The sequence below is a fragment of the Bos javanicus genome, chromosome 21, assembly GCF_032452875.1.
Source record: "Bos javanicus breed banteng chromosome 21, ARS-OSU_banteng_1.0, whole genome shotgun sequence".
Taxonomy (NCBI): domain Eukaryota; kingdom Metazoa; phylum Chordata; class Mammalia; order Artiodactyla; family Bovidae; genus Bos; species Bos javanicus.
This window is the reverse complement of record NC_083888.1, coordinates 21,641,864-21,665,181: the sequence shown is the minus strand read 5'-3', so window position 1 is coordinate 21,665,181 and position 23,318 is coordinate 21,641,864. Positions and strand designations below refer to the sequence as shown.

General features: G+C 44.5%; 1 protein-coding gene across 2 annotated transcripts in view; it reads left to right on the top strand.

Annotated features, from left to right (window-relative positions):
• Positions 1–2,951: 2,951 nt before the first annotated feature.
• The window catches only part of CRTC3 (CREB regulated transcription coactivator 3), a 96,058-nt gene continuing 75,691 nt past the window's right edge, over positions 2,952–23,318 (top strand). For both annotated transcript variants that reach the window (XM_061394503.1, XM_061394502.1), the window contains exons 1-2: positions 2,952–3,249; positions 12,517–12,615. In XM_061394503.1, the coding sequence (XP_061250487.1) occupies positions 3,118–3,249; positions 12,517–12,615 (231 nt within the window). In that variant the 5' untranslated portion in view covers positions 2,952–3,117. The remainder of the gene's footprint in view (positions 3,250–12,516; positions 12,616–23,318) is intronic.

Sequence of the window (23,318 nt, the reverse complement as noted above, 5' to 3'; positions counted from 1 at the left end):
ATGTCCTCCGCTAACATGAATTAGTACATGAAGCAGGAGGACAACTTGAGATGCAGGAGGCAGAAGTCAGAAGACGGGAGATGAAGGGAACTCTCAGGACGATGGAGGAGAGCCAGCAGATAGCAGGTGAGGAAAGCAAGAGTACAGGATGGAGCAGGTAGGCAAAATGGTCTGCAAGAGAAGTTCCCTCCCAAACTGACCATTCATAGGTTCAGTAATGTCTTTCACAGTTCAGGGAACTTTAGAAAGAAGACCAGAGGGACCAGAAGACGGGAGAGACAGAACTAAAATCCAAATACTATAAATCAGAGTTTGGGAAAGGATTTCTAATGAGTTGAGAGAAATCTAAGCAAGTAAAAAGAGAAATCTAAGCAAATAAAAAGTTTTTAACTAAAAAATAATGTAAAAATGGAACTATTGTGTATTGTGTAAACACTTAATATTGACTTAACAAAAATTATCATATATTAATAACTACATTGAAAGAATGGGAGCAGGGAAAATCATATTTGTGTTGGGGGCACAAAAGAGCCAAAGCATTCTTCCCCATAGTAGAAAATGAATAGTTAACATCTAAAACTGAAAAAATAATCACAAAACAGCAGGAAAAACTTATTTACCGTGGGAACTGGGACTTACTTGGGAAAATTGTGTGCCTTGTAAAGCTATTGTTAAAAAATTCACATGTATTTATTTGATTAAAACATTAAATGGAAAGTGATTAGATTAACCATAATAAGAATAGAAGTAGAATGACTATTTTCCAAATTAGATAAGGGAAAAATGGAAATAAAAAAGAGTCATTCAGGGTTTCCCTGGTGATCCAGTGGTTATGAATCCACATGTCAATGCAGGGAACACTGGTTAGATCCCTGATCTGGGAAGATTTCACAGGCCTCGGGGCAACTAAGCCCTTGCTCCGCAACTACTGGGCTCCCACGCCTAGAGGCCAAGTTCCACAACAAGAAAAGCCAGTGCCATGAGAAGCCCGCACACAGCAACAAAGACTGTAAATAAAAACGGAAGTTAAAACAACAACAGCAACAGTCATTCAGTGCAACAGAACCCAGACATGATAGATCCCTGCATTGGTGAATTGGTGGATGAAAATAGAGGATTTAGCTCAACACCCATTCCAGTGTCCTACGGCGCCTTCCTATATCTCAGAAGCTGAAAGGCTATAACTACATTGCCTAAATGTTATTGCGGCTAGGATTCTGGATGCAGTTTTGGCACTTCCAGTCCAATTTTGTTTATTAGATTTGTGAGATGGAAGCGAAGCTGAGCCTTTATATGTGCTGTCTCTATTGGTGAGTACTGTTGTATTTTTCTATGGTGGCTTCAGGATCCAGGAGGTGGCCAGTGTAGTGACAACCTTCCAATTCAGTAGGTAGCTTCCAGATTTTAGAAGAAGCTGTGGCTTTTTTGTTGGCCTGGGTCTGTAGCATGTGTCTCCAGGTCACTTCTGAACTTTCAACCCAGAGTCTGTTTCCTCAGCCGTTCACACAAGTCCTTAAGCCATTTTATACCCTATAGTAAACTCTTCTGTACTTTACCTAGGATGAATTCTGTTCTTTGAAACTGAAACCAGACAATGTAACAAGAAAGCAGAAAATATAAAGTAAAAGCATGATAAACAGTACAAAATAAGACAGAAGAAATAAATCCAATTATAATGAGTGAATCAAACTAGCCTCTAGCTAATAGAGATACATTCTCATTAAATTTTCTAAAAAACAATCTATGAGACACATGAAAAGTAGAGTGAAATACTACACAGGAATTAAAAGAATCAACACAAACGAATTTCAAAAGCAATGGTAAATGAAAAAAAGCTGTCAAAGTTTATTTAGCATGATGTAGCTTTTTTTGTAAAATTAAAAAAATAAAATTTGGTATTCCATATGCAGTTGGTGGATCCATATGTCGTATATAATAAAAATGTAAAAACATTAATGCGAATGACACGAACCAACTTGAGCCCAGTGACCATCTCTAGGGAGGAGGGATAAAGAATAAGGGTGGGGTTTTAGTTCTGCCTGATTTTCTATTTCTTTAATAAATACCAAGTAAATGAAGCAAAATGTTTTGATACATTTAACTTTGATAGGGGAGGGCGTGGGTGGCGCTAACATTTTCTGCAATCTTCTGCGTGTCCCTGATAGTCGCTGCCGCTGCTGCTGCATAGATACCAGTTTACAAAAGGCAGAGACACACTCTGAGAGGCGTCCAGGACTCTTTACACACATCAACATCTCTACGGAGAGGAACTTCGGGGGCTGCAGCAGAGGGAGAAAACCAATGAGGCTGACAGACTAGGCTGGAGCTGGAGTCCGAGAGAAGCCACGGGCGCTCATAAAGAGCCTGGAAAAGGGGCCGGGGCTGAGGAGCGAAGAGGGGGACCCCCGGGCGGGGGGGGCACGGTGTCTCAAGTTCGTGCAAACTCGGGAGATGGTTTTAGAAACTGAGATCCAGATTTAGTAACTGTTTTCTTGGGTGGGCCCGAGCGGACCGTCAGCGACACAGCTCGAGGGAGGAAGCGGGCTGGGAGGCGGAGGACGGAGGGCAGCTGTTAGGCCCCACAGGGTGGGAACCGAGGGAGAGGATTGCTCAAGCGTAGGTCGCCCGTTTTCGCCCCACTGAAGGAATTCGGCCTGACTGGGGAGGGCGAGCAAGGTGTTCAAACTCTTTGAAAACTGTAAGGCCGAAGGCCAGGCGAGCCCTACCAGGGAGCGCTTCAGTAAAATGGTACCCTAGCTGCTCCCTCACGTCTGGCCCACTCTGCCGCGCGAGCCGGGGGTTTCCTCGCGGGGTCCGCGCGGCGGGTCGCGAGCCGGGCGCGGGACGCCGGGGAAAGCCCTCCGGCGGCGGGCGCGGGGCAGGGTCGGGGCCGGGCGGCGGGCGGGCCGCGCCGAGGGCGGGGCCGGGCGCGCGGGGGCGGACCTCGGCGCGCTCCCGGCCGCTCGCTGGCTGTGGGGCCGCGGCGGCTCCTCTGCCGGGTCGCGCCGGAGGACGGGCTTCGGGCGGCGGCCGGGGCTGGCCTGCGGACGGACGGGTGGGCCGAGGCAGGGCCCGCGCCCGCCGTCTCCTGCCTCCTGCCGGCGCCGGGCCCGCGCCATGGCCGCCTCGCCGGGCTCCGGCAGCGCCAACCCGCGGAAGTTCAGTGAGAAGATCGCGCTGCACACGCAGCGGCAGGCCGAGGAGACGCGGGCCTTCGAGCAGCTCATGACCGACCTCACCCTGTCGCGGGTGAGGGCCCGGGTCGCGCGGGCGGGGGCGGCCGCGGCACGGGGAGAGGTCGCGGGGCCGAGGCGCCGGCGGGGCCGGGCGCGGGGCCCGGGAGCTGGCCGGGAGGAGTCCGGGAGCGGGGCCGGCGCCCCCCCGCGCGGCCTCGGCGCGGGCCCGCCTTCCGACACCCGCTGACCGTCTGCGGTCGCCGCGGAGGTGGGAGGGTCGCGGGGGCCGGCTGTGCGGGGAGATGGGAAGGGGCCGAGCCCGGGAAGGCGGGCCGCCGGGTGAGGGAGGCCTAAGGGGGAGGGTGACCGGGAGCCCCGGGAGGAAATCACAAACAGCTTGGAGGCGGGAGGTGCGGCTTCTCGCTGCTCCGAACATCCACCGCCCGCGAGTCCTCCGGGACTGCCCGGCGGGGCGGGCCCGGGGCTCCCACCCGCTCCCTCGGGAGAGCTCCGCGCACCCGTGCATCCGGGGACGGTCCCGGCCTGCTTTGGGGTCCGTATGGGTATCAAGCGGTGACTCCTTATCGAGTATGGGGCTTCGCTTCTCTCTCTCAGTGGAGGTGCTGTATCCGTCAGGTTTACCGAGTTCGGCCCCGGTGTATCATACGAACTGGGAAGGTGCACAGCGTTGCGGGTGACCCGAGGAGGGTCCAGGGGAACCTAGTAAGGCGCGGGCCGCGCGACCAACACCCAGCGAGGTTAGGTAACTGTCGAGGGAGGCAGTGGAGGATGGAGAACCAGCAGGAGTGTCCGCGCAGGGCTGCGGGTAAGGAGGGTCAGCGTGAGCGGGGACAGGCCTTGAGGATCCTGAGTGCTGACCTTGAAGGACCATCAGGAGGATGGGGGAGGGTATGCAGGGGCGGGGCCGGGGTGCGGGGCAACCCGGAGGAGAGCTGAGTCGCAGACTGGTGGTCCCTGGCTCCCCGAGCTGCAGACGCGTCCGTTTCTGGCCAGCAGTGTTTGGGTATCTGTTGCCAGAATTGGGAGGGTTTTCGTAGAAATCAAAGTTAAGAGATTTTAAATGTAAAACCGACATTTCTTTACATTTAAAATTGGGAGACCTGATAACACTCCTGATTCCCATGTGACAGCCGCTGGCTGGAGCTGGGTGGTGGCTGCGCACGCCTTCTCTGGCTGGCCACAGTTCACACCACACCCTGTCATGATCCCCCCTCCTGATCCCCCACTGCTGAGCCTAGGTGTCACTTGCCATTTATCATATTTTTGATGTGTTTTTTTTTTTTTTTTAGCGAAGTTAAGGAGAAACAGAAATATTTCTTATGCTTACTTTTCTGTCATCATGAGAAGAAATATATGCAGATAAAAAAGACAGGATTTCAACAATTTTTTTCCCCCTTGTGTCCTGGCTGGCTTCACTCATTTATGACCTGCCTGGCGTCCATTTGCGACCTTGGTTGTGTCCCGGGATGAGCATGTCAAGCCCATCCCATTGAGGAACATGACAGGGTGATGGTTGAGAATTAATGCTGGGGCCTGTGTTGTTTAAATACATAAATTTTATGTGTACAGATACATGCATTCTGTATGTATATCTAGAGTTGATCTGCTTGCTCACCTAATTCATGAATCCTGTTTAAAGTGTCTCAGACAAACGAGGCCGTGAGTAATGTACAGACTCTTTCAAAGGCAGTTAATTTTCACAAGTCCTGTGTTCACTGAAATGAGTCTGATTATGTTACTAAAAATGTTCAAACGTAAACTTGTATGTAAAATTCTTTGCTTTAACTGTGATATAACCATTAGCTAAAACGTAGGTACCAATAAATTCAAAGTTACAAATGCAGTGAGTTCAAATGGAATTAAGTTAATGTGATAAATGCTGTTTTGCTGAACTGAATTGAGGCTTTCAGTGTGAATCTCATGTTAAACCCTATAGTTCAGATTATCTGGAGTTTAGCAAGCTTGACCAACTGTGCCTTATATGATAATTCAATTCAGCCACCACTTTTCTCTGTTCTAAGTACTATAAAATTATGATGTCATTTTGTCATTCACCTTGTACAGGACATTATTTACATGTTAATTCTGCCTATGTTCATTTCTGCTGTCTACCAATTGCAAGTAAAATCATGAATGCTACTTGGCTCCGCTGTGTTCATAAACACAAAGGCAAATGATAACTGTATTTGCCTAGTAATTTTTGCTTATTTACATTTTTAGGAATAACTTTCATAATGAAATGACAACGCTGAAGTACTTTTCATAGAGAATTCTTTGATTCCCTGAGCATATGTCCAAAACTCCAAGGGTCCAAAGATCTCAGATGGAAAAGAATCTATCCTGTTCAGTAGATTATCGATAACCTGATGGCACATATACTGATTTTCCATCACCAGCCCATGGCAGTCATGCTTATGGATGGAACAGACATTGCTAATCAACCTAGGTACTCTTTCCTTCCTGAATCTGTGCTGGGCTTTGAGTCTTTCTCCTTATAATCAGAGTTGGAGCTAAATCCTGTTTGTTTAGTTGGTGGGATAGATTAGATTATGGAGAATTTTCCACTCTAGCTTTAGGGGTTCAGTCTTATCAGGAAGCAATGGATAATTTTTGAGAAGAGAATGCTAGGAGGATCAGTTCAGTGATGATGGTAAAGAGGAGGAAGAAAACGGAGGCAGATAGGCCTGGAAAGAGGCCGTTCCTTTGTTCATTCATTAATTTGTCGGTACTTGAGTGCCCAGTGGGGAGATGTTGGGGTGGAGTGAAAGGTGGGGGGAGGTGAAGATGTGGTGCCTCACTTCAAAGATCTTATTAATTTGTTTAGCAAACACCTTTTGAGTCTCTAGAGTGTGTGTGTGTGTGTGTGTGTGGTCGGGGGAGGGGGCATAGGGTAGGATGGACCCTGGGGATACAGTAGTACAGTGCGTGCGTGTGAAGTCGCTCAGTCAGTCATGTCTGACTCTCTGCAACCCTGTGGACTGTAGCCCTCCAGGCTCCTCTGTCCGTGGAATTCTCCAGGCAAGAATACTGGAGTGGGTTGCCATTTCCTTCTCCAGACAATAGTACGGTAGTGTCTCTTAATAGATTGTAGGGATGCTAAGGAAGACAAAGATTAATGGAGAAGACATTCATTTGATAAGTAAGGGCACATTTTGATGAATATTACGAAAGGGGAACAGCTGGGAGGGTATGGTAGAGAGTCCTCACCTCTTCCAGTGTCATAAAGAATTAATGGGAGTGGGCAAGGGTACTTGCATGTTGAAGGAGGCAGAATGTTTTAGGCATAGGGACAGAGGTGCAGCAAAGGAATGAAGAGGGTAATTTGAGATGAAGCATTCTCGGGGATTTGGGACTTGATCCCAAGGACAATGGAAAGGCATTGAAGGGGTTGAACCAGGAGAGATTTACGTTTTAAAAGAATGACTGTAACTCCCGAATGTAGGATAGATCAGAGGAGGAGGTCACAGGGAAATGGTTTAGAGTCTAGGAGTTGTGATGGTGGCAGTGAAAAGGATGCAGAGAGGTGAACAGGTTGATACTTAGGAGGCAGAAAGGACCAGAATGGTGAATGGACCAGGGAGCCAAGGGGGAGGGAGGACTCAAGAATGATCTCCAGCTTTCAGAGCTGAGCCATTTCAGGGTGTCCTCTGTTGAGAGGGGCTTCCCTGGTGGCTAAGGTGGTAAAGAGTTTGCATGCAATGCAGGAGACCTGGGTTCGATCCCTGGGTCAGGAAGATCCCCCTGGAGAAGGGAATATCTACCCACTCCATTATCCTTGCCTGGAGAATTCCATGGACTGAGGAGCCTGGCAGGCTACAGTCTTTGAAGTCACAAAGAGTCGGACCAACTGAGCAACTAGCACTTTCACTTCACTTCTGTTAAGAGAGGGAGTGCTGGCAGGAGCAAGTTGGGAGCAGACTCGGTGTCAGGAGATGGCTGAGTTTGAGGTGCGCATGAGGCACTTAAGTAGAGATGGTTCAGCAGACGGTTGTCCATGCACTTCTGGAGCTCAAGAAGGAAGTCTTAACTGGGGGGGTCTCTTTGGTTGGTAGCAGCAGGAATAGATTCTGCTGCCTAGGAAGAATTTCTAGAACAGATCTTACAGATTGGTGGCCTGAATTGTAATTTGGCTGTGTGATTTTTTTTTTTTTTCAATTTCTTTGGTGGGAGGCCCCAAATGTTTTGGTTTTTTTTAATTAGGGCCAACAGTGAATATTGAGATTTTTACATTAAAATCTGGACTCTGGCTTCTTTTGAAAAATGAGATTATCTAACAACACTTACTGTCCATTTCTGTATGACTGCTGAATGGCAGCTGCCCCCCTTAGACAAGGCATGGACATGTCCTTCATTCTGCCACAGACCTCCTCATTCCCTGTGGTTTCCTCACAAGTGATTCTAGCCTGCTTCGCTTATTTGCCTTCCATACTTGACACCCCTATGCTCTTGAGTTTGTAACCTCTGCTGCAGAATGAAACATGCAAAGGGCCTAGGAGATGTCCAAGGAGCTGCACCATTTAAAGGAGAGGTAAAGGAGGAAGGGAGGAGAAGGGGCGACAGAGGATGAGATGGTTGGATGGCATCATTGACTCAATGGACACGAGTGTGAGTAAACTCTGGGACATGGTGAAAGACAGGAAAGCCTGGCACGCTGTAGTCCATGGGGTCACAAAGTCGGACAAGACTGAACGACAGCCGAGAAGGATGAGCCCACAAAGATGACTGAAGAGTAGACAGAGAGGTAGGAAAAAAGCCAGGAGGATTACGGTTCAGAGAAGGGAAGGTGGACCAGCCGAGCCCGGTGCTGCTGGCTAGTCTGATGTGATAAAGACCCAGCCTCTGGTCTAGTCATTTGGAGGTTGTTGGTGACCTTGCTGAGAGCCACCACATCCACAGCATACTGGGTAGAAGGGAGCTTGCGAGGCATTGAGGGCTTGAATCAAGGAAGCAGGGAAAGGGTTGGGAACCTGTTTAAGAAGTCTGGCTTTGAAGGACAACTGGTAGCGTTGAGAAGCCACAGGATAAATGCCACATCAACCTGGAATGTTAATTTTGCTTGACTATTTGGGAGGAACTATCACTTTCTTGGGCTTCCCAAGTGGTGCATGGTAAAGAGTCTGCCTGCCAGTGCAGGAGATGCAAGTGATGTGGGCTTAGGCCCTGGCTCAGGAAGATCCCCTGGAGTAGGAAGTGGCAACCTGCTTTAGTATTCTTGCCTGGAAACTTCCATGGTCAGAGGAGACTGGTGGGCTGCAGTCCTTGGGGTCGCAGAAAGTCAGACATGACTGGGCATGCATGCACATCACTTTTGTATTAAAACAGGCAATAGATAGGGTATAGTGAGGCCTCTGGGAGAGGAACAGAGAGAGGGGAGGATAAAGATTAGATGTGGTTTGACTATGGAGTGTTATCGCTTTGCCAGGCATTGTGCTGATCACTTTCCATTCATTGTCTCATGTAGTTCTCACAGTAACCCTATGGACTGTGGGTCTACAGTGTTCCTCATTTTGTGGAAGCTTGCATGGCCAGTTCTAGGGTTTGATTATGGTTGTCACACTGAATATCTATATGCTCAACTGCTTTTCTCCCCCACTGAGATATCCAGGGGTACTAGCGGCATTTGCTGAAAACAGTTCTCCACTGAACTGCTGTGACACTGGTCAAAAGTCAATTGGCCATATATGTGTGGGTCTGTTTTTGGACTCTCTCCTGTTTCTGTTGATCTGTTCATCTTTCTTTTGAACAGTAGCACACTGTCTGGATTATGATAGCTTTATAATCACTCTCAAAATGAGGTAACTTAAGGCTTGTGTCTTTACTGTTCTTAAAAATTGCTTTGGCTACTCTAGCTCATTCACTTATCCATAAATTTTAGAATTGTCATGTCAGTTTCTGTGAAGAGGCCTGCTGGGATTTTTGAGGGGAATTGTGTTGACTCTTGATAAGACTTTTTCAAAAAGGAATTGGTGAGACTTAGATCTCATTTTTATAGACATTAGAGGAAATTCCACTAAAGTATGAGACAAAAAAAAAAAAAAAAGATAACCAACCTCAACTGTACAGCACAGGAACTCTGTTCAATATTCTGTAATATCCTAAATGGGAAGAGAATTTGAAAAAGAATATATATATATTTATAAATCAATCACATTGCTGTACATCTGAATCAAGCACAACATTGTAAATCAACTATAGTCCAATATAAAATAAAAATTTTTTAGACTTTTTTAAAAATTGAAAAAAAAAGTGTTATGCCTATAGGCTAAAAGTTGCTAACTCAAGGTACCAGGTGAGGTAAAAAAATGAATGGAGGGATCAGGAAGGAGGTGGTAAATGGTCACTGATCTCAGGCCATAGGGAGGATAACAGGGTACAGTGAGGACTTGGGGAAACCAGAGAACCCAAGCCCTGTCTAAACTTCATGCCACATCTCACAGCTCCATGCCTTGTTGCCATGCAAGAATATGGGTTCAGTGTTTGTCAGATCTTTCAATCAAGAGAAGATGGAAATCCAGATTTTTGTGCCTTCTTGCAATGTTTTAAAATTTAAAACAAGTGGGTCAGTACCATGTGGGTCGAACAGAATTCTGTAGGCTAACCATGGCCTATAGCCTGATGGTCCAAGACCTCTGTCTCAGGCCACTCATTCTTTGGTCCTCATTTTCCTTGTCAGTAAGCATGATGGTATTGGAGACCATCGCTGAGGTTCTTTCTAGCTCGCTCGTTCTCAATTTCAAAAGAGGAGGGCATCAGAATTACTCAGTAGTTTAGGAGATAGCTGAAGATATCAGCACTAATGGTGTTTTGAGCAGTTGTCCCAGACCCTTACACACCACTGTCACATCTGTTCTCTGACTTTAATCCTTCCATCATCTTTGTGAAGTAGGCAGTAAAGTGATTTGTGCAACCACATGGGAATGCCAGGTTACGAAGTCAGGTCTTCCCATTCCAAATCCAGCGCTCTTTTTTACTGTGGTACAACCAGCCCTCTCTGAAAACTCTAGAAATGGGCATTTTGGTAGAGCCAGCAGATACAGGAGATGTGGGGAGGGCCTCCAGTTCAGCTGAAGGCAGATCTCTAGCTAGATCCAGAACTCAGCTTGGTTGAAGTGTCAAAGCTTTTGGGTAAGAGTTTAAACCTTTATGAGAACTCCCTGAAGGCAGAGACTTTGGCACATGTTCATCTTAGTAAGCTGGTGCCTGGCACTGTACCCAACACACAGTTTACCATTTTTATGTAAGTGAGTAAGTGGATGGGTTGATGGAAGAAGGAATCAAAAGCTTTAGATCAAGGGGGCTGAGAATTTTGTCTAGAGAATCTCAAGGACAGAGAGTCAAATGTTTCCGGTTGAGAATGTTAAAATCAAAAGCTGAGACTTTATACTGATAACTTAGCTGATAGATGGGAAAAGCTTACCATGGCCTCCCACTAGTATTTAACTCTCAGATCTGAGTTTTGATTAATAGATTATTACCGTTTCCCTGTGCCATGTTTATGAAAAATCAAGCACTGTGGGTATAAGGAAGCTAAAGCTGCCAAAGGGTTTTATATGATATGCCTTTATAACCTTCAGACAGATACAAGCCCTTATCTTTGGAGATACCTATTGAAATATGGAATGCTAGGCTGTCTGGCTTTCAGTGGAGTGTAATGGGTGAAGATGGAGATAAAGATGAATCAAGGTTGGATGTAAGCTGATCATTGTTGGAACTGGAAGATGAAGAGATGGGGTTTCATTATACTCATCTCTATTTTGTATGTATTTGAAAGTTTTCATAATAAATGTAAAAACAAAAAACCAGAGCACACCATAGGCTCAGCGGAGCTTTTGGTTGCTTTTCCCTGAGCTTGTGAATAGTGTGATCACTGAGGAAGAAATGGATCAAAGGAGAGGAACACGGCAGAAAGAAGAATGTGGGTTTTGAGTTTGCCATAGCTCAGGCCCCTCCACGGTGCGACCTTGGGCAGGTCTCTGACCTTCCCTAAGTCTGGGTTTCCAGGGCTATAAAAGCAGGAGCACTTGGTCTCCCTTGGTGGTTGTTGAGAGGGTGAGGGATAAAGTGGGCATAGCATCTGAGGACAGCATCTGGCTCATCTTCGGGGCTCATAGCTGGCACTTTTTATGATTATTAGGCAAAGACAGAGTAACGAAAGGGCACAACTCTGCCTCAGGGTTCCCAGCTACCCCCTTCTTCCCTACATGAATTACAAGTGCCAAGGGTTATATAACCACAGAGGTAATTTATTGTTTTAGAAACAGAACTCTCAAAGATCAAACTGGACCACTCTGGGATTTACAAGGACCGTAACCAGTTTACTGCCTTTTGAAAAATGAAGCAAGAAAGAACTTACAGAAGAAAAGCATATTAAAACAGTGGGACACCATGTTATACCTGTTGAATTGGTCTCCTTCTTTCCCCTAATTAAGGATAATATCCCGTGTTAGTGAGTTTTTGGCCCAACAGTTTCCTCACATATACATTGGTATACCCTCTGGGAAAACATTTTGGCAGTGTGTATTGAGAGCCATCTAAAAGCCCAAACCCAAGACTTAGCAATCACTCTTTGAAATGTATTCTAAGTCAGTAATGCTGAAGAAGAAATGTTATGTAGCCATTTAAAATGCTTATATAATATCATAGAAAAAAGAGTTGTGATGTAAGCTTGCAGACTTGTGCCTATATTGTGATCACCACTGTGCAGTTGTTTTTTTTTTAAATTTTGGCTGTGCTGGGTCTTTGTTGGGGCATGCAGGCTTTTTCTAGTTATAGCGTGGGCTCAGTTGCCCTGCAGTATGTGGGATCTTAGTTTCCCAACCAGAGATCGAACCCACGTCCCCTGCACTGGAAGGAGGATCCTTAACCACTGGACCACCAGGGAAGTCCCAGTGCAGTTATTACACTTAAAAGTAAATGGAGACTGGAAAAGAGCATGGAGAAGGGAAGATAGTATGTTAGAATCATGGGCAGTGGCTTATTTTTTTTTTTAAGAAATTTCTTTTATTGCTGTTAAAGATTGTGCTTGCATGCGCCGCCTCCCCCCTCCGCCCCCTGCCCCCCACACACATATGCACTCAAAGACTGTGCAAGAAGGTCTTTGAGTCATGCCTGGGACATTTAGAACATGGATAAATTCTTTCCCTAAAATAGACGAATCAAAACCCAGAAAGCCCCGGAAACTGGAAGGTTTTAAGTAGAGAAGAAATTGAAACCAAGACTTTCACTCTTGAACCATGTCGCTGCATAACACTGTACTTCGATGCTTCTTTCAGCTCTTTGCTGTCGTGTCTCAACAGCTTTGAACTCTCTCTGTCCCCAGGTTCAGTTTCAGAAGCTTCAGCAGCTGCGCCTTACACAGTACCACGGAGGATCCTTGCCCAACGTGAGCCAGCTGCGGAGCAGTGCCCCCGAGTTCCAGGTACCCGAGATGCTTGCTTCCTTCACACCTCGTGAAATCTCAGCTCCCTGGCCAGGGATCGAACCCAGGCCCTCAGCAGTGAAAGCAGAGTCCTAACTACTGGGCCACCAGGGAATTCCCAATACTTACTATACTTTCTTTGAACTGAGTGGAGTGTAAAAGAGGCAAAAATTTTCCTTGAAAAGATTAGATATGAAAGGATAAAGTTCAGTAGTGTTCTGGGAAATCCATTGTTATTCGTTTCGCAAATGGTCTAATGTAGCAGTGGAAATACACTGTGAGCTACATACATCAGTTAAACATTCCTTCATTTAAACCGTGTTAAAGAGAAAGAAATCAGTGTAATTAATTTTAATATTGCTTAAATAATTTCAATAATTATTTGACCCAGTCTATCCAGAATAATATTATTTCAACATATAATCAGTATTAAAAAATTAATGAGATATTTCATCATCTTCTTTTTTTAAATGAAGTCTTTGAAATCTCATGTGTATTTTGCACTTAAAGCATATCTTAATTTGTACCAGTTATGTTTCACCACCTTTATGTGACTGGCTTCCACTGTATCAGACAGGACAAATCTATGGCACAGATAAGTGGTCAATATTTTGTTTAGAGGAGTAGCGTCACAGAGTGCTTTAATCACTCATGTTATTGAAAGCCTTATTCAAAACAATGTGGAATCAGTGATTTAGACAATGGTATATGATATTGTTGTTGAAATCTGAATTAGATTTAGGTATCGAGAAGGTAATGGCAACCCACGCCAGTACTCTTGCCTGGAGAATCCCATGGATGGAGGAGCCTGGTAGGCTACAGTCCATGGGGTCGCTAAGAGTTGGACATGACTGAGCGACTTCACTTTAACTTTTCACTTTCATGCATTGGAGAAGGAAATGGCAACCCACTCCAGTGTTCTTGCCTGGAGAATCCCAGGGACGGGGGAGCCTGGTGAGCTGCCGTCTATGGGGTCGCACAGAGTTGGACATGACTGAAGCGACTTAGCAGCAGCAGTCTCTGAAAAATTAGGAGCCTGACATTTTCGTTAACACAATTTAAGATTAAGTGTTAAATCTGAGATATAAACTTTAAAATGAAGTATAACTGTATTCATTTAGATGCCTCTCTATTTTAAAAGTACTGTCTTCTTTCTCTGTGGTGAAATCTGGTTCACTTGTTTGATGATGTCCCGTAAAGCAGAAGTAATATTATTTAAACGGAGGCTTCCGTTTGAGAGTGCTGATAGAAACTCTTAAGTATAAGGTGGAAAAAGTACTCTGTGAACCGGTTTGTGCCTTAGTACACTGGAATCTTGTCTTGAGTATAATGACTTTGGAATCTCACCATAATAAGGCCTGCGTTAGAAAGCCACTTCTAGCAGTCAAGCTATCTTACATCTTGGCCTATTGGGTCATTCAGTATCCAAATAAATTAGATCTCTACTTTATGCTGGAGTTCGTGCTTCAGAAAATAGGCCATCGCTAAGGGGTACTGGGTTTGAGATTCCAATTTTGTGGTACTCCTGTCAGCCTTGGAGGAATACAGAACGAACTGTAGTGTCCCTCCCCTGGTATATTGGATGAGATAAAGTGACAGGCCCTGGGCTCCCCAGGATTCTTTCTCTGAGTAATTTCTAAACTTTGAAGCAATTGCAAACTTATAGAAAAGTTGGGAGTACAGTAAAAATAGCTCTGTTTTCCCCCTTGAGAATAAGTTGCTGATCTCATGCCCTGTCAGCCCCAAATACTCGACCATGTATATTTCCCACCAGCAAGGCTATTGTTCTACATGAGCTGAATAGAGCCGTGAAATCAGGAAATTAACAGTGATGTGTTACTACCATTTGACAAGCTTGGGCACCTTCAGGGTGGTATGGCTGTGGACACATTATTGATATTTGATCCTGAGACCCCATTCAGGTTTCCCCTAGATGTCCCTTTACTGTCCTTGACAGCAAAAGGATAGAGTTCAGAGCACATACATTGTCTTTAGCCCCTTCTGGACAATTTTTCCGTCTTTTATTTATGACATTAAAAAAATCATTTTTGAATTGTGTGACCTTGCCACTTCTGAAGGTCGCAAGCCAGTTCTTTTGCAGAATATCCCTCGATTGGGGTTTGTCTGATGTTTCTTCAAGATTAGATTTAGATTATGCGTCTTTGGCAGGAATAGCCAAAATTGATTTTAATTTTGTATCCAGTGAAGTGGGGGATTTTTCATTTGCATGATGTTCACTTTTATCACTTAATTCAGGTGGTGTTTGTCAGTCTTCTCCACTCTAAAGTTACTCTTCTTTGTAATTAATATGTATTTTGTGAGGAGGTAATTTATCTGGATTCTCATCACACTTTCAATTTATACATTTATTTATTTCTACATATTTATATGGTTTAGTGATTTCTTATATTATCCGATGGGTTGTAATCTCTAACTATTACTGGTATTTTGGTCCTCACATTTTCCCTGATTAGGCTGATAGGAGCCCCTTCCCAAGAGACTTGTCAAACTGAGAAAAAAAGGGAATCCCAGAAGCATAAATTATTTTTAAGCCAACAGTTTTAGGGTTTAATTTGTATACAGTACAAGTAGCAAGGGGGGACTAGCCTCTAGTTGCAGTGCGTGGGCTTCTCGTTGCGGTGCTTTCTCTCGTGGCGTATGGTGTCTAGAGCTCATGGGCTTATGCTATGTGTGGGCTCAGTAGTTTCGGCTCTCCGGCTCTCTGGCTCTAGAGCACGGGCTCAGTGGTTGTGGCATATGGGCTTAGTTGCTCTGAGGCACATGGGATCTTCTCAGATCAGGAACTGAACCCGTGTCTCCCGCGTTGGCAGGCAGATTCTTTACCACTGAGTCACCAGGGAAGCCCTGACCTCTCTATGATTCACAGTTTTACATTGTATAATTACCACCACAATCCAAGTTAAGAACAGTTTCATCATCCTGCAAAAGTTCCCTTAACATCCCTTTGTAATCTGTTTCCATCCCCACCTCCTGCCTCTGGAACCACTTATCTGCAGTTTTGCCTCTTCCAGAGTGTCCTCCACATGGAATCAGAAGCAGAATTTGTTGACATAGAAATTGCATTTGAGACTCACTCACCCCTATTGTAGCATGTATGTGTTTCTTAGAGCTGCCATAGCAAAATACCACCAACTAGGTGGCTTACATTTTAAACAACAGAAATTGATTCTGTCACAGTTCTGAGGCTGAAAGTCTGAAGTCAAGTCCATAAGGCTATACTCTCTGGGGACTCCAGGGAAGACTCTATCTCCTCGTCTCCTCCGAGCGTCTCTTGGCTGCCGCCAGTCCTTGGTGTCCCTTGGCTTGGGTGCTGTCACTGCACTCTTGGCCTCTATTCCATATGGCCTTTCCTGTTTGCCTGTGTTCGAATACTCCCTTCCTTCTCTTATAAAGACACCACCCTAATCCAGTATAACCTCAATGGCAACCCACTCCAGTACTCTCGCCTGGAAAATCCCATGGACGGAGGAGCCTGGTGGGCTGCAGTCCATGGGGTCGTGAAGAGTCGGACACGACTGAGCGACTTCACTTTAACTTTTCACTTTCATGCATTGGAGAAGGAAATGGCAACCCACTCCAGTGTTCTTGCCTGGAGAATCCCAGGGACGGGGGAGCCTGGTGAGCTGCTGTCTCTGGGGTTGCGTAGAGTCGGACACGACTGAAGCAACTTAGCAGCAGCAGCAATGTGTTTGCATCTGCAAAGATTCTCTTCCCAAATAAATCACATTCACAGGTATTTGGGGTTATGACTTGAACAGATCTTCTTGGAGGAACATGATTCAGCCCACTACACTGCAGTTATCAGTTGTTGTTTAGTCGCGGAGTTGTGTCCGTGTGTCTTTTGTGACCCCACGGACTGTAGCCCACCAGGCTCCTCTGTCCATGGGATTTCTCAGGCAAGAATACTGGAGTGGATTGCCATTTCCTTTTCCAGGGGATGGTCCCAACTCAGGGATGGAACCCGAGTACCCTGCGTTGGCAGGTGGATTCTTTACCACTGAGCCACCAGGGGAGCCCAGTTATCAATACTTGGTTCTGTCTGTGGCTGAGTAGTATTCCACTGGAGGGAGAGACTATAATTTGTTTATCCATTCATCACTTGGTGAGCACTTGGATGGTTTCCACCTTGGGGAAGTTGTGAGTGAAAATACTCACATCCAGCTTTTGTGTGAACACCTCGTGGCAGAACTTTTGGATCAAACGTAAGTGTGTGTTTACCTTTGTGAAAGACTGCCAAACTACTGTACACAGTGGCTGTACCATTTCACATTCCTGCCAGCAAGGTTCCAGAGACTCTGCACTTTCTCCAGCCCTTGGTATTTCAGTTTATTTATCTTTTTAATTATGATTTAAAAAGCACAACACAAAGCTTATCATCGTCACCATTTTTAAGTGTGCAGTTGAGTAGTGTTGAACATATACACGTTGTGGTGCAGCCAATCTCCTGAACATTTTCATCTTATAAAACTGGAACTCCATACCCGTTAAACAGCAACTCTATTCCTTCATTCTCCAGCCTCTGGCAACCACTGTTCTACTTCTGTCTCTATGACTCTGACCACTCTAGGTACATTATATAAGTGAAGTCATATAATACTTGTCTTTTTGTGACTGGCTCATTTAGCATAATGCCCTTGAGGCTCATTCATATTGCAGCATGTGACAGGATTTCCTTCCTGTTCAAGGTTGAATAACACTTCATTGTATATATATGCCACATTTTGTTTACCCATTCATCTACTGATGGACACTTGGGTTGCTTCTACATCTTGGCTGTTATGAATAATGCTACTATGAACATGGGTATGCAAACACCTCTGTGAGATCCTGCTTTGAATTCTTTCTGATGCATACCCAGAAGTGGGATTGCTGAATCACATGCTAATCCCATTTTTAATGGTTTGAGGGACCCCCATACTGTTTTCTACAGTGGCTACAGCATTTTGCATTCCTGCCAACAGTGTACAAAGGTTCCAGTTTCTCCACATTGTTGTTACTATTTGCTGGTTTTATTTGAATTTTTTTTTTTTTTTTTGATAACAGCAGCAGCAGCAGCATCCTAGTGGGTGTGAGGTGGTAGTGTATCAGTTTTAAAAAGTTGATCATTCTAGTACATGTGTAGTGGTATTTCACTGAAGTTTTAATTTGCATTTTTCTAATGACTTAAGAGGGCATGGCAACCTACTCCAATATTCTTGCCTGGGAAATCCCATAGACAGAGAAGCCTGGCAGGCTATAGTCCATGGGATTGCAAAGAGTCAGACACGACTGAAGTGACTTAGCATGCACAGTACGCGATGACTTACGATATTGAGCATCTTTTTGTATGCTTATTGCCATTCTTATCTCTTCTTTGAAGAAGTGTCTGTTTAAATTTTTTGCCCAGTTTTAAAAAGGAGTTTTCTTCTTCTTATTATTAAATAGTTAGAGTTCTTTATTTATTTTGGATACCTTTTCTTCAATAGATATGTATTTGACAGTTTGTCCTGATCTGTGGGTTATCTTAATTTTATTTTATTTGGTTATTTTATGTGGGTTATTTTAATTTTCTTAAAGTTTTGAAGAGCATAAGTTTTACATTTTGATGAGGTCCAGTTTATCAAAATTTGTTCTTTTATGATTTATCTTTTATATTTTATCTAAGACTTCTTTGTTTAATTCAGAGTCAGAAAGACTTTTTTTTCCAATGTGTTCTTCAGAAGTTTTATAGTTTTAGGTTTTATACTTCAGTAATTTCAAGTTAATTTTTTTAATGTGATGCAAAGAGTGGGTTGGAGGGCTCTTTTTGCATATGGATGTCGAGTTGTTGAGCATCATTTGTTGAGAAGACTTTCCTTTCCCTACTGAATCTGCCTTGGCACCTTTTAATATTTTTATTTACTTATTTATTTGACTGCACTGGATCTTAGTTGCAGCATCGAGATCTTCCTTCTTCCTTGCTACATGCAGGATCTTTAGTTGGGTCATGTGAACTCTTAGTTTTGGCATGTGGGATCTAGTTCCCTGACCAGGGATCAGACTTGGGGCCCCGCATTGGGAGTGCAGAGTCTGAGCCACTGGAAGTCCCACTTTGGCTCCTTTGTTGAAAATCAATTGACCATATATGTGTGGGTCTGTTTTTGGACTCTGTCTTCTGTTCCACTTCTGTTCCATCATTTCGCTAATATCACACTGTTTTGATTGCTGTACCTTTACAGGAAGACTTGAAAATAGGTAACAGGAGTCCTTTAGCTTTGGTCTTTTTCAAAATTTTTTTGCTTATTGTAGTTCCTTTGCTTATCCATAGAATTTTAGACTCAGCTTATTGACTTCTACAGAAAGGCCTGCTTGGATTTTAATTGGGATTTCATTGAATCTATAATGATGGTGAATCTAAAACTGATGTTTTAATACTGAGTCTTCTAATCCATGAACATGGTACAGAAGCAGAGGTTCTTGAGTCAAGTATTATTTAAACACATTCCACTTCCTTTTTGTTTATAGATCCTTTTGGAGTTTACAGAATGTTTTCACTTCTACTGTTCTACTTGATCTTGCATACATTAGTTGGTAAGCATGCTGCTGCTGCTGCTAAGTCACTTCAGTTGTGTCCGACTCTGTGTGACCCCATAGACAGCAGCCCACCAGGCTCCCCTGTCCCTGGGATTCTCCAGGCAAGAACACTGGAGTGGGTTGCCATTTCCTTCTCCAATGCATGAAAATGAAAAGTGAAGTCACTCAGTTGTGTCCGACTCTTAGCGACACCATGGACTGTAGCCTACCAGGCTCCTCTGCCCATGGGATTTTCCAGGCAAGAGTACTGGAGTGGGTTGCCATTGCCTTCTCCAGTTGGTAAGCATAGTACTGTGTTAATATTGGTTAAAGACTAATTTTCTATTCTAATGGAGGATCTGAAAGTATACTCTTCATCTAATCCATTGGGCTCTTGTTTGGAGAACACAGAGTTACCTGATGAGTAAACCAAAGTAAGCTTTTCAGGCTATGTTCTGATAGCCCTTAGCAAGAGGCAGGTCATCAGTCAGGAATGGGTAGGGTCACAGCCCTCCCGTTTCTGGGCAGGGCCTGGCTTGTGTACATGGAAGGCAGAGAGAGGAACTGAGTGTTGTCCTCTCTCTGAGGGTCAGGGGAGGGCCAGCTGGTCTCTGGCGTGTTTCAGTCCGCATGACAGCCAGGGCCTCTGTTGACTGTGCAGCCTGATTGTCAGGCAGCTACAGAGAGACACAGAGGACATCTATTTGTATAGCACTCTCTGGGTGCAACTGTCCTTTCCTAACCTTCACATAACTCATCTAGTTCTTTCAAACTGTGTCACTAAAAACTAATCACATGTTTGACATTTCTGACTTCTTTAAAAAAAGTTGGGTCATCTTATTTGTAACTGAGAGTTTATAAGATCTAACTAATTTAGGAAACAGTCTGATGGGAGAAAACCCTGTTGCAGGCAGCAAGATGTGGGCCAGATGTGGAACCTGATTTTTCTGAGACCCACTCCCAATACACAGGGGTGTAGTGAGGCCCAGAGTTCCTGTAGCAAGTATATAGGAGAAACCGAAATTACAAATCCTGGTTCCATGTTAATGGCTTTCCATTGCTGCATTTCCTTTAAAATTTTTATAAGATTCTTTCAAAAATGATTGACAGAAGATTTATTGGTTGAATTGAAACAAATGGAAGACTTAAGTAGCAACATGAACCTTAAAATGCTACTAATAATAGCCAGCATTTGTTGAGTGTGGGCTGTGTGCCAGACACTGCATTAAGCCCACTACAAAGATTATTTCTTTTCACAAAAACCAATTGGAGTTGGTATATGTTTTTGGTAGTTGTCAAAGCATTCTTTGAGTCCTATGTGATAAAATAACATAGCAACAAATTATAGTTCTGAGACAGAAAGTTTATATTTATCACTTTTGACTTCCTTTTTTCCCCCCTGTGCTCTTCCCATTCTCCCCACCCTGCCAAGACCTGTGCTGTCCAATATGGTAGTCACTGCTGTGCTGTGCTTAGTCGCTCAGTCATGTCCAACTCTTTGCTACCCCATGGACTATAACCCACCAGGCTCCTCTGTCAATGGGGATTCTCCAGGCAAGAATACTGAAGTGGGTTACCATGTCCTTCTCCAGGGGATCTTCCCAACCCAGGGATCAAGCCCACGTCTCCTGCATTGCAGGCGGATTCTTTACCATCTGAGCCACCAGGGAAGCCTAAGAATACTGGAATGGGTAGTCTATCCCTTCTCCAGGGGGTCTTCCTGACCCAGGAATTGAACAGGGGACTCCTACATTGCAGGCAGATTCTTTACCAGCTGAGCTACCAGGGAGGCCCATGGTAGTCACTAGCCATATTTAAATCTTTAATTAAGGTGAAATAAAATAAAGCACAGCGGAAGATTCACTTTCTCAGTCACACAAGCCATCCTTCCAGTCTCAGTAGGCGCACGTGGGGGTGGCCGCTCCTGCGGTCGGCACTCCTAGGTTAAGGCTGCGCGTGCCCTGAGCACCCAGTGCTTTCAGATGGTCTGTGCTCCCTCCTTTCCTTCAGCAGCCAGTCAGGTCACTGTGTCTTGGCTAAAGTGCTTGTTTGGATTATAAGAAAAGTGTTCTGGGGCAGTTCTCAGTGGTTAGGACCTCACGCTTTCACTCCCGAGGGCATAATTCCATTCCTGGTTGGGGAACTAAGATCCTGCAAGCCAGTAGTGTGGCCAAATAAATAAATAAATATATAGATATATTCTGATTAAATTTATATAAAAATTTTTGAATGGACCTAGATATTATTATACTAAGTAGCAATAAGTCAGACAAAGAAAAATACCATATGATATCACTTATATGTGGAATCTAAAATATGATACAAATGAACTTATTTACAAAACAGAAATAGACTCCCAGACTTAGAAAACAAACTTATGGTTACCAGTGGGGAGAAGGAGTTGGGGAGAGATAAATTAGGAGTGTGGGATTAACAGATACAAACTACTGTATATAAAATAGATGAACAACAAAGTCCTACTGTGTAGCACAGGGAACTTTTATTCAGTATCCCCTAGTAAACCATAAAGGAGAAGGATATGAGAAAAATGCGCATATGTATAACTGAATCATTTTACTGCCCACCAGAAACTTAACACAACATTGTAAATCAACTGTATTTCAATTTAAAAAATAAAAAATGTTAACTTCCACTTCACTACTCTGAGGCACATGCATTTTGGAAGAGGGTACCTGAAAAAATCACGCATCTCCAGTTGGCAGAATTCCACACAATAAATGGTGGTGGTTAATCTGAAAGGCTGTGCAGAAGGGCTTATCCTTAAATTATGGAGTGCACACACACACACACACACACACACACACACACACACACGCTGGTGGGCGTCTGAACGAACAAACTGACGTGTGAGGCCTTTGTGTTCTCCTGCTCCTTCCCTCCTCTAAGAGAGGATTAACTACTCTTCTTTTTCTCTTCTCACTAATTGATAGATAATCAATAAATACATTCATAAATTTCTTGCAACCACTGTGGTGGCAGAAACGTATTTCTGTATGAAGCTTAGGAAGCGTGGAAATGGGTGAGCTGGCCTCTCTGCAGAAGACTGTAGCCCAGTTGGTGATGGGTGAACCCGCTCAGCTTTGGCCCTGAGGTCTGGGCAGCCTGCACGCGGCCACTGCCCCTCACTGAAGGACGGCTGCTATGCCTTCGTTCCATGATCGTGGACTCTCAGAGACGATCCCAAAATAGTTAGGGCTTGAGTCATGGATGAGAGTCTCCACAGAGACCTCAGAACAGCCTCTCTTGTGCCTTCAGATGGTCTTCAGAAATTCTATCTATCTCTACCTTCAGCTCCCTCTGAGAGCTGATGGTATCTGCTGACCCTCTCCCACCTCATTCTCCCTTCTCCTGAAGTCATGGCAGCAGCTTGCAAGGTGAACTTGCCCTGAGCCTCTGCCTCCCTTAGGTCCTGGGCAGGAGTAGGCTGTGGTGTGCCGAAGAGTGTGGCTTGGGTGTCCAAGCTCTGGCTCCACTGCTCTTTTGATCTGTGATCCGTGGCTTTCCCTCAGCCTCTCTAAGCTTTTTTTTTTTTTTTGGTATGTAAAGTATAATCATAATTATCCATAAGGTAATCTGAGATCGTGGGAGGCATGGAAGCATGGACTGAGGGATTTGGGAGCTGGACTGAGTTAAGGGAACTAGGGTGTAAAGATAACTGATTCCTTCCCAAGCCGCTAACTAAATTCTGTTTATGTATGCTCGTTCGTCATAGTTTGTGGCTTCTGTGGCAGTCATCTCTCAGAACTTAAAAGTGAGAGGGAATTTTGTTCCCAAGGTCATAAACCTTAGCTAGTGCTGCACTTGGGCACAGCATGCTCTCTTCCAGCCCTGAAACAATACCCTTTTATACAAATACTATTAGTTAATAATAGAGAGGGCAGTGACCTTGGTCTTCTGCGTGAGATTTAGAAGACCACATTTATAGATTATTTTATCATGCGTTATTTCCAAGAAAGATTTTCACCGATTGCTAGTATCTGTCTTATGTCTTAGTTTCTTTTCCAGCAAACGATAGTTTTCTGAATTTGTCACTAGACTTTGTTTAGGAGTCTGTACCCCCCAAACTACATGCACTTTGCAACTGTAATTTTTTCCCCGCTGTCTATCTCTGTGCTTGATTAGCTGCCTGT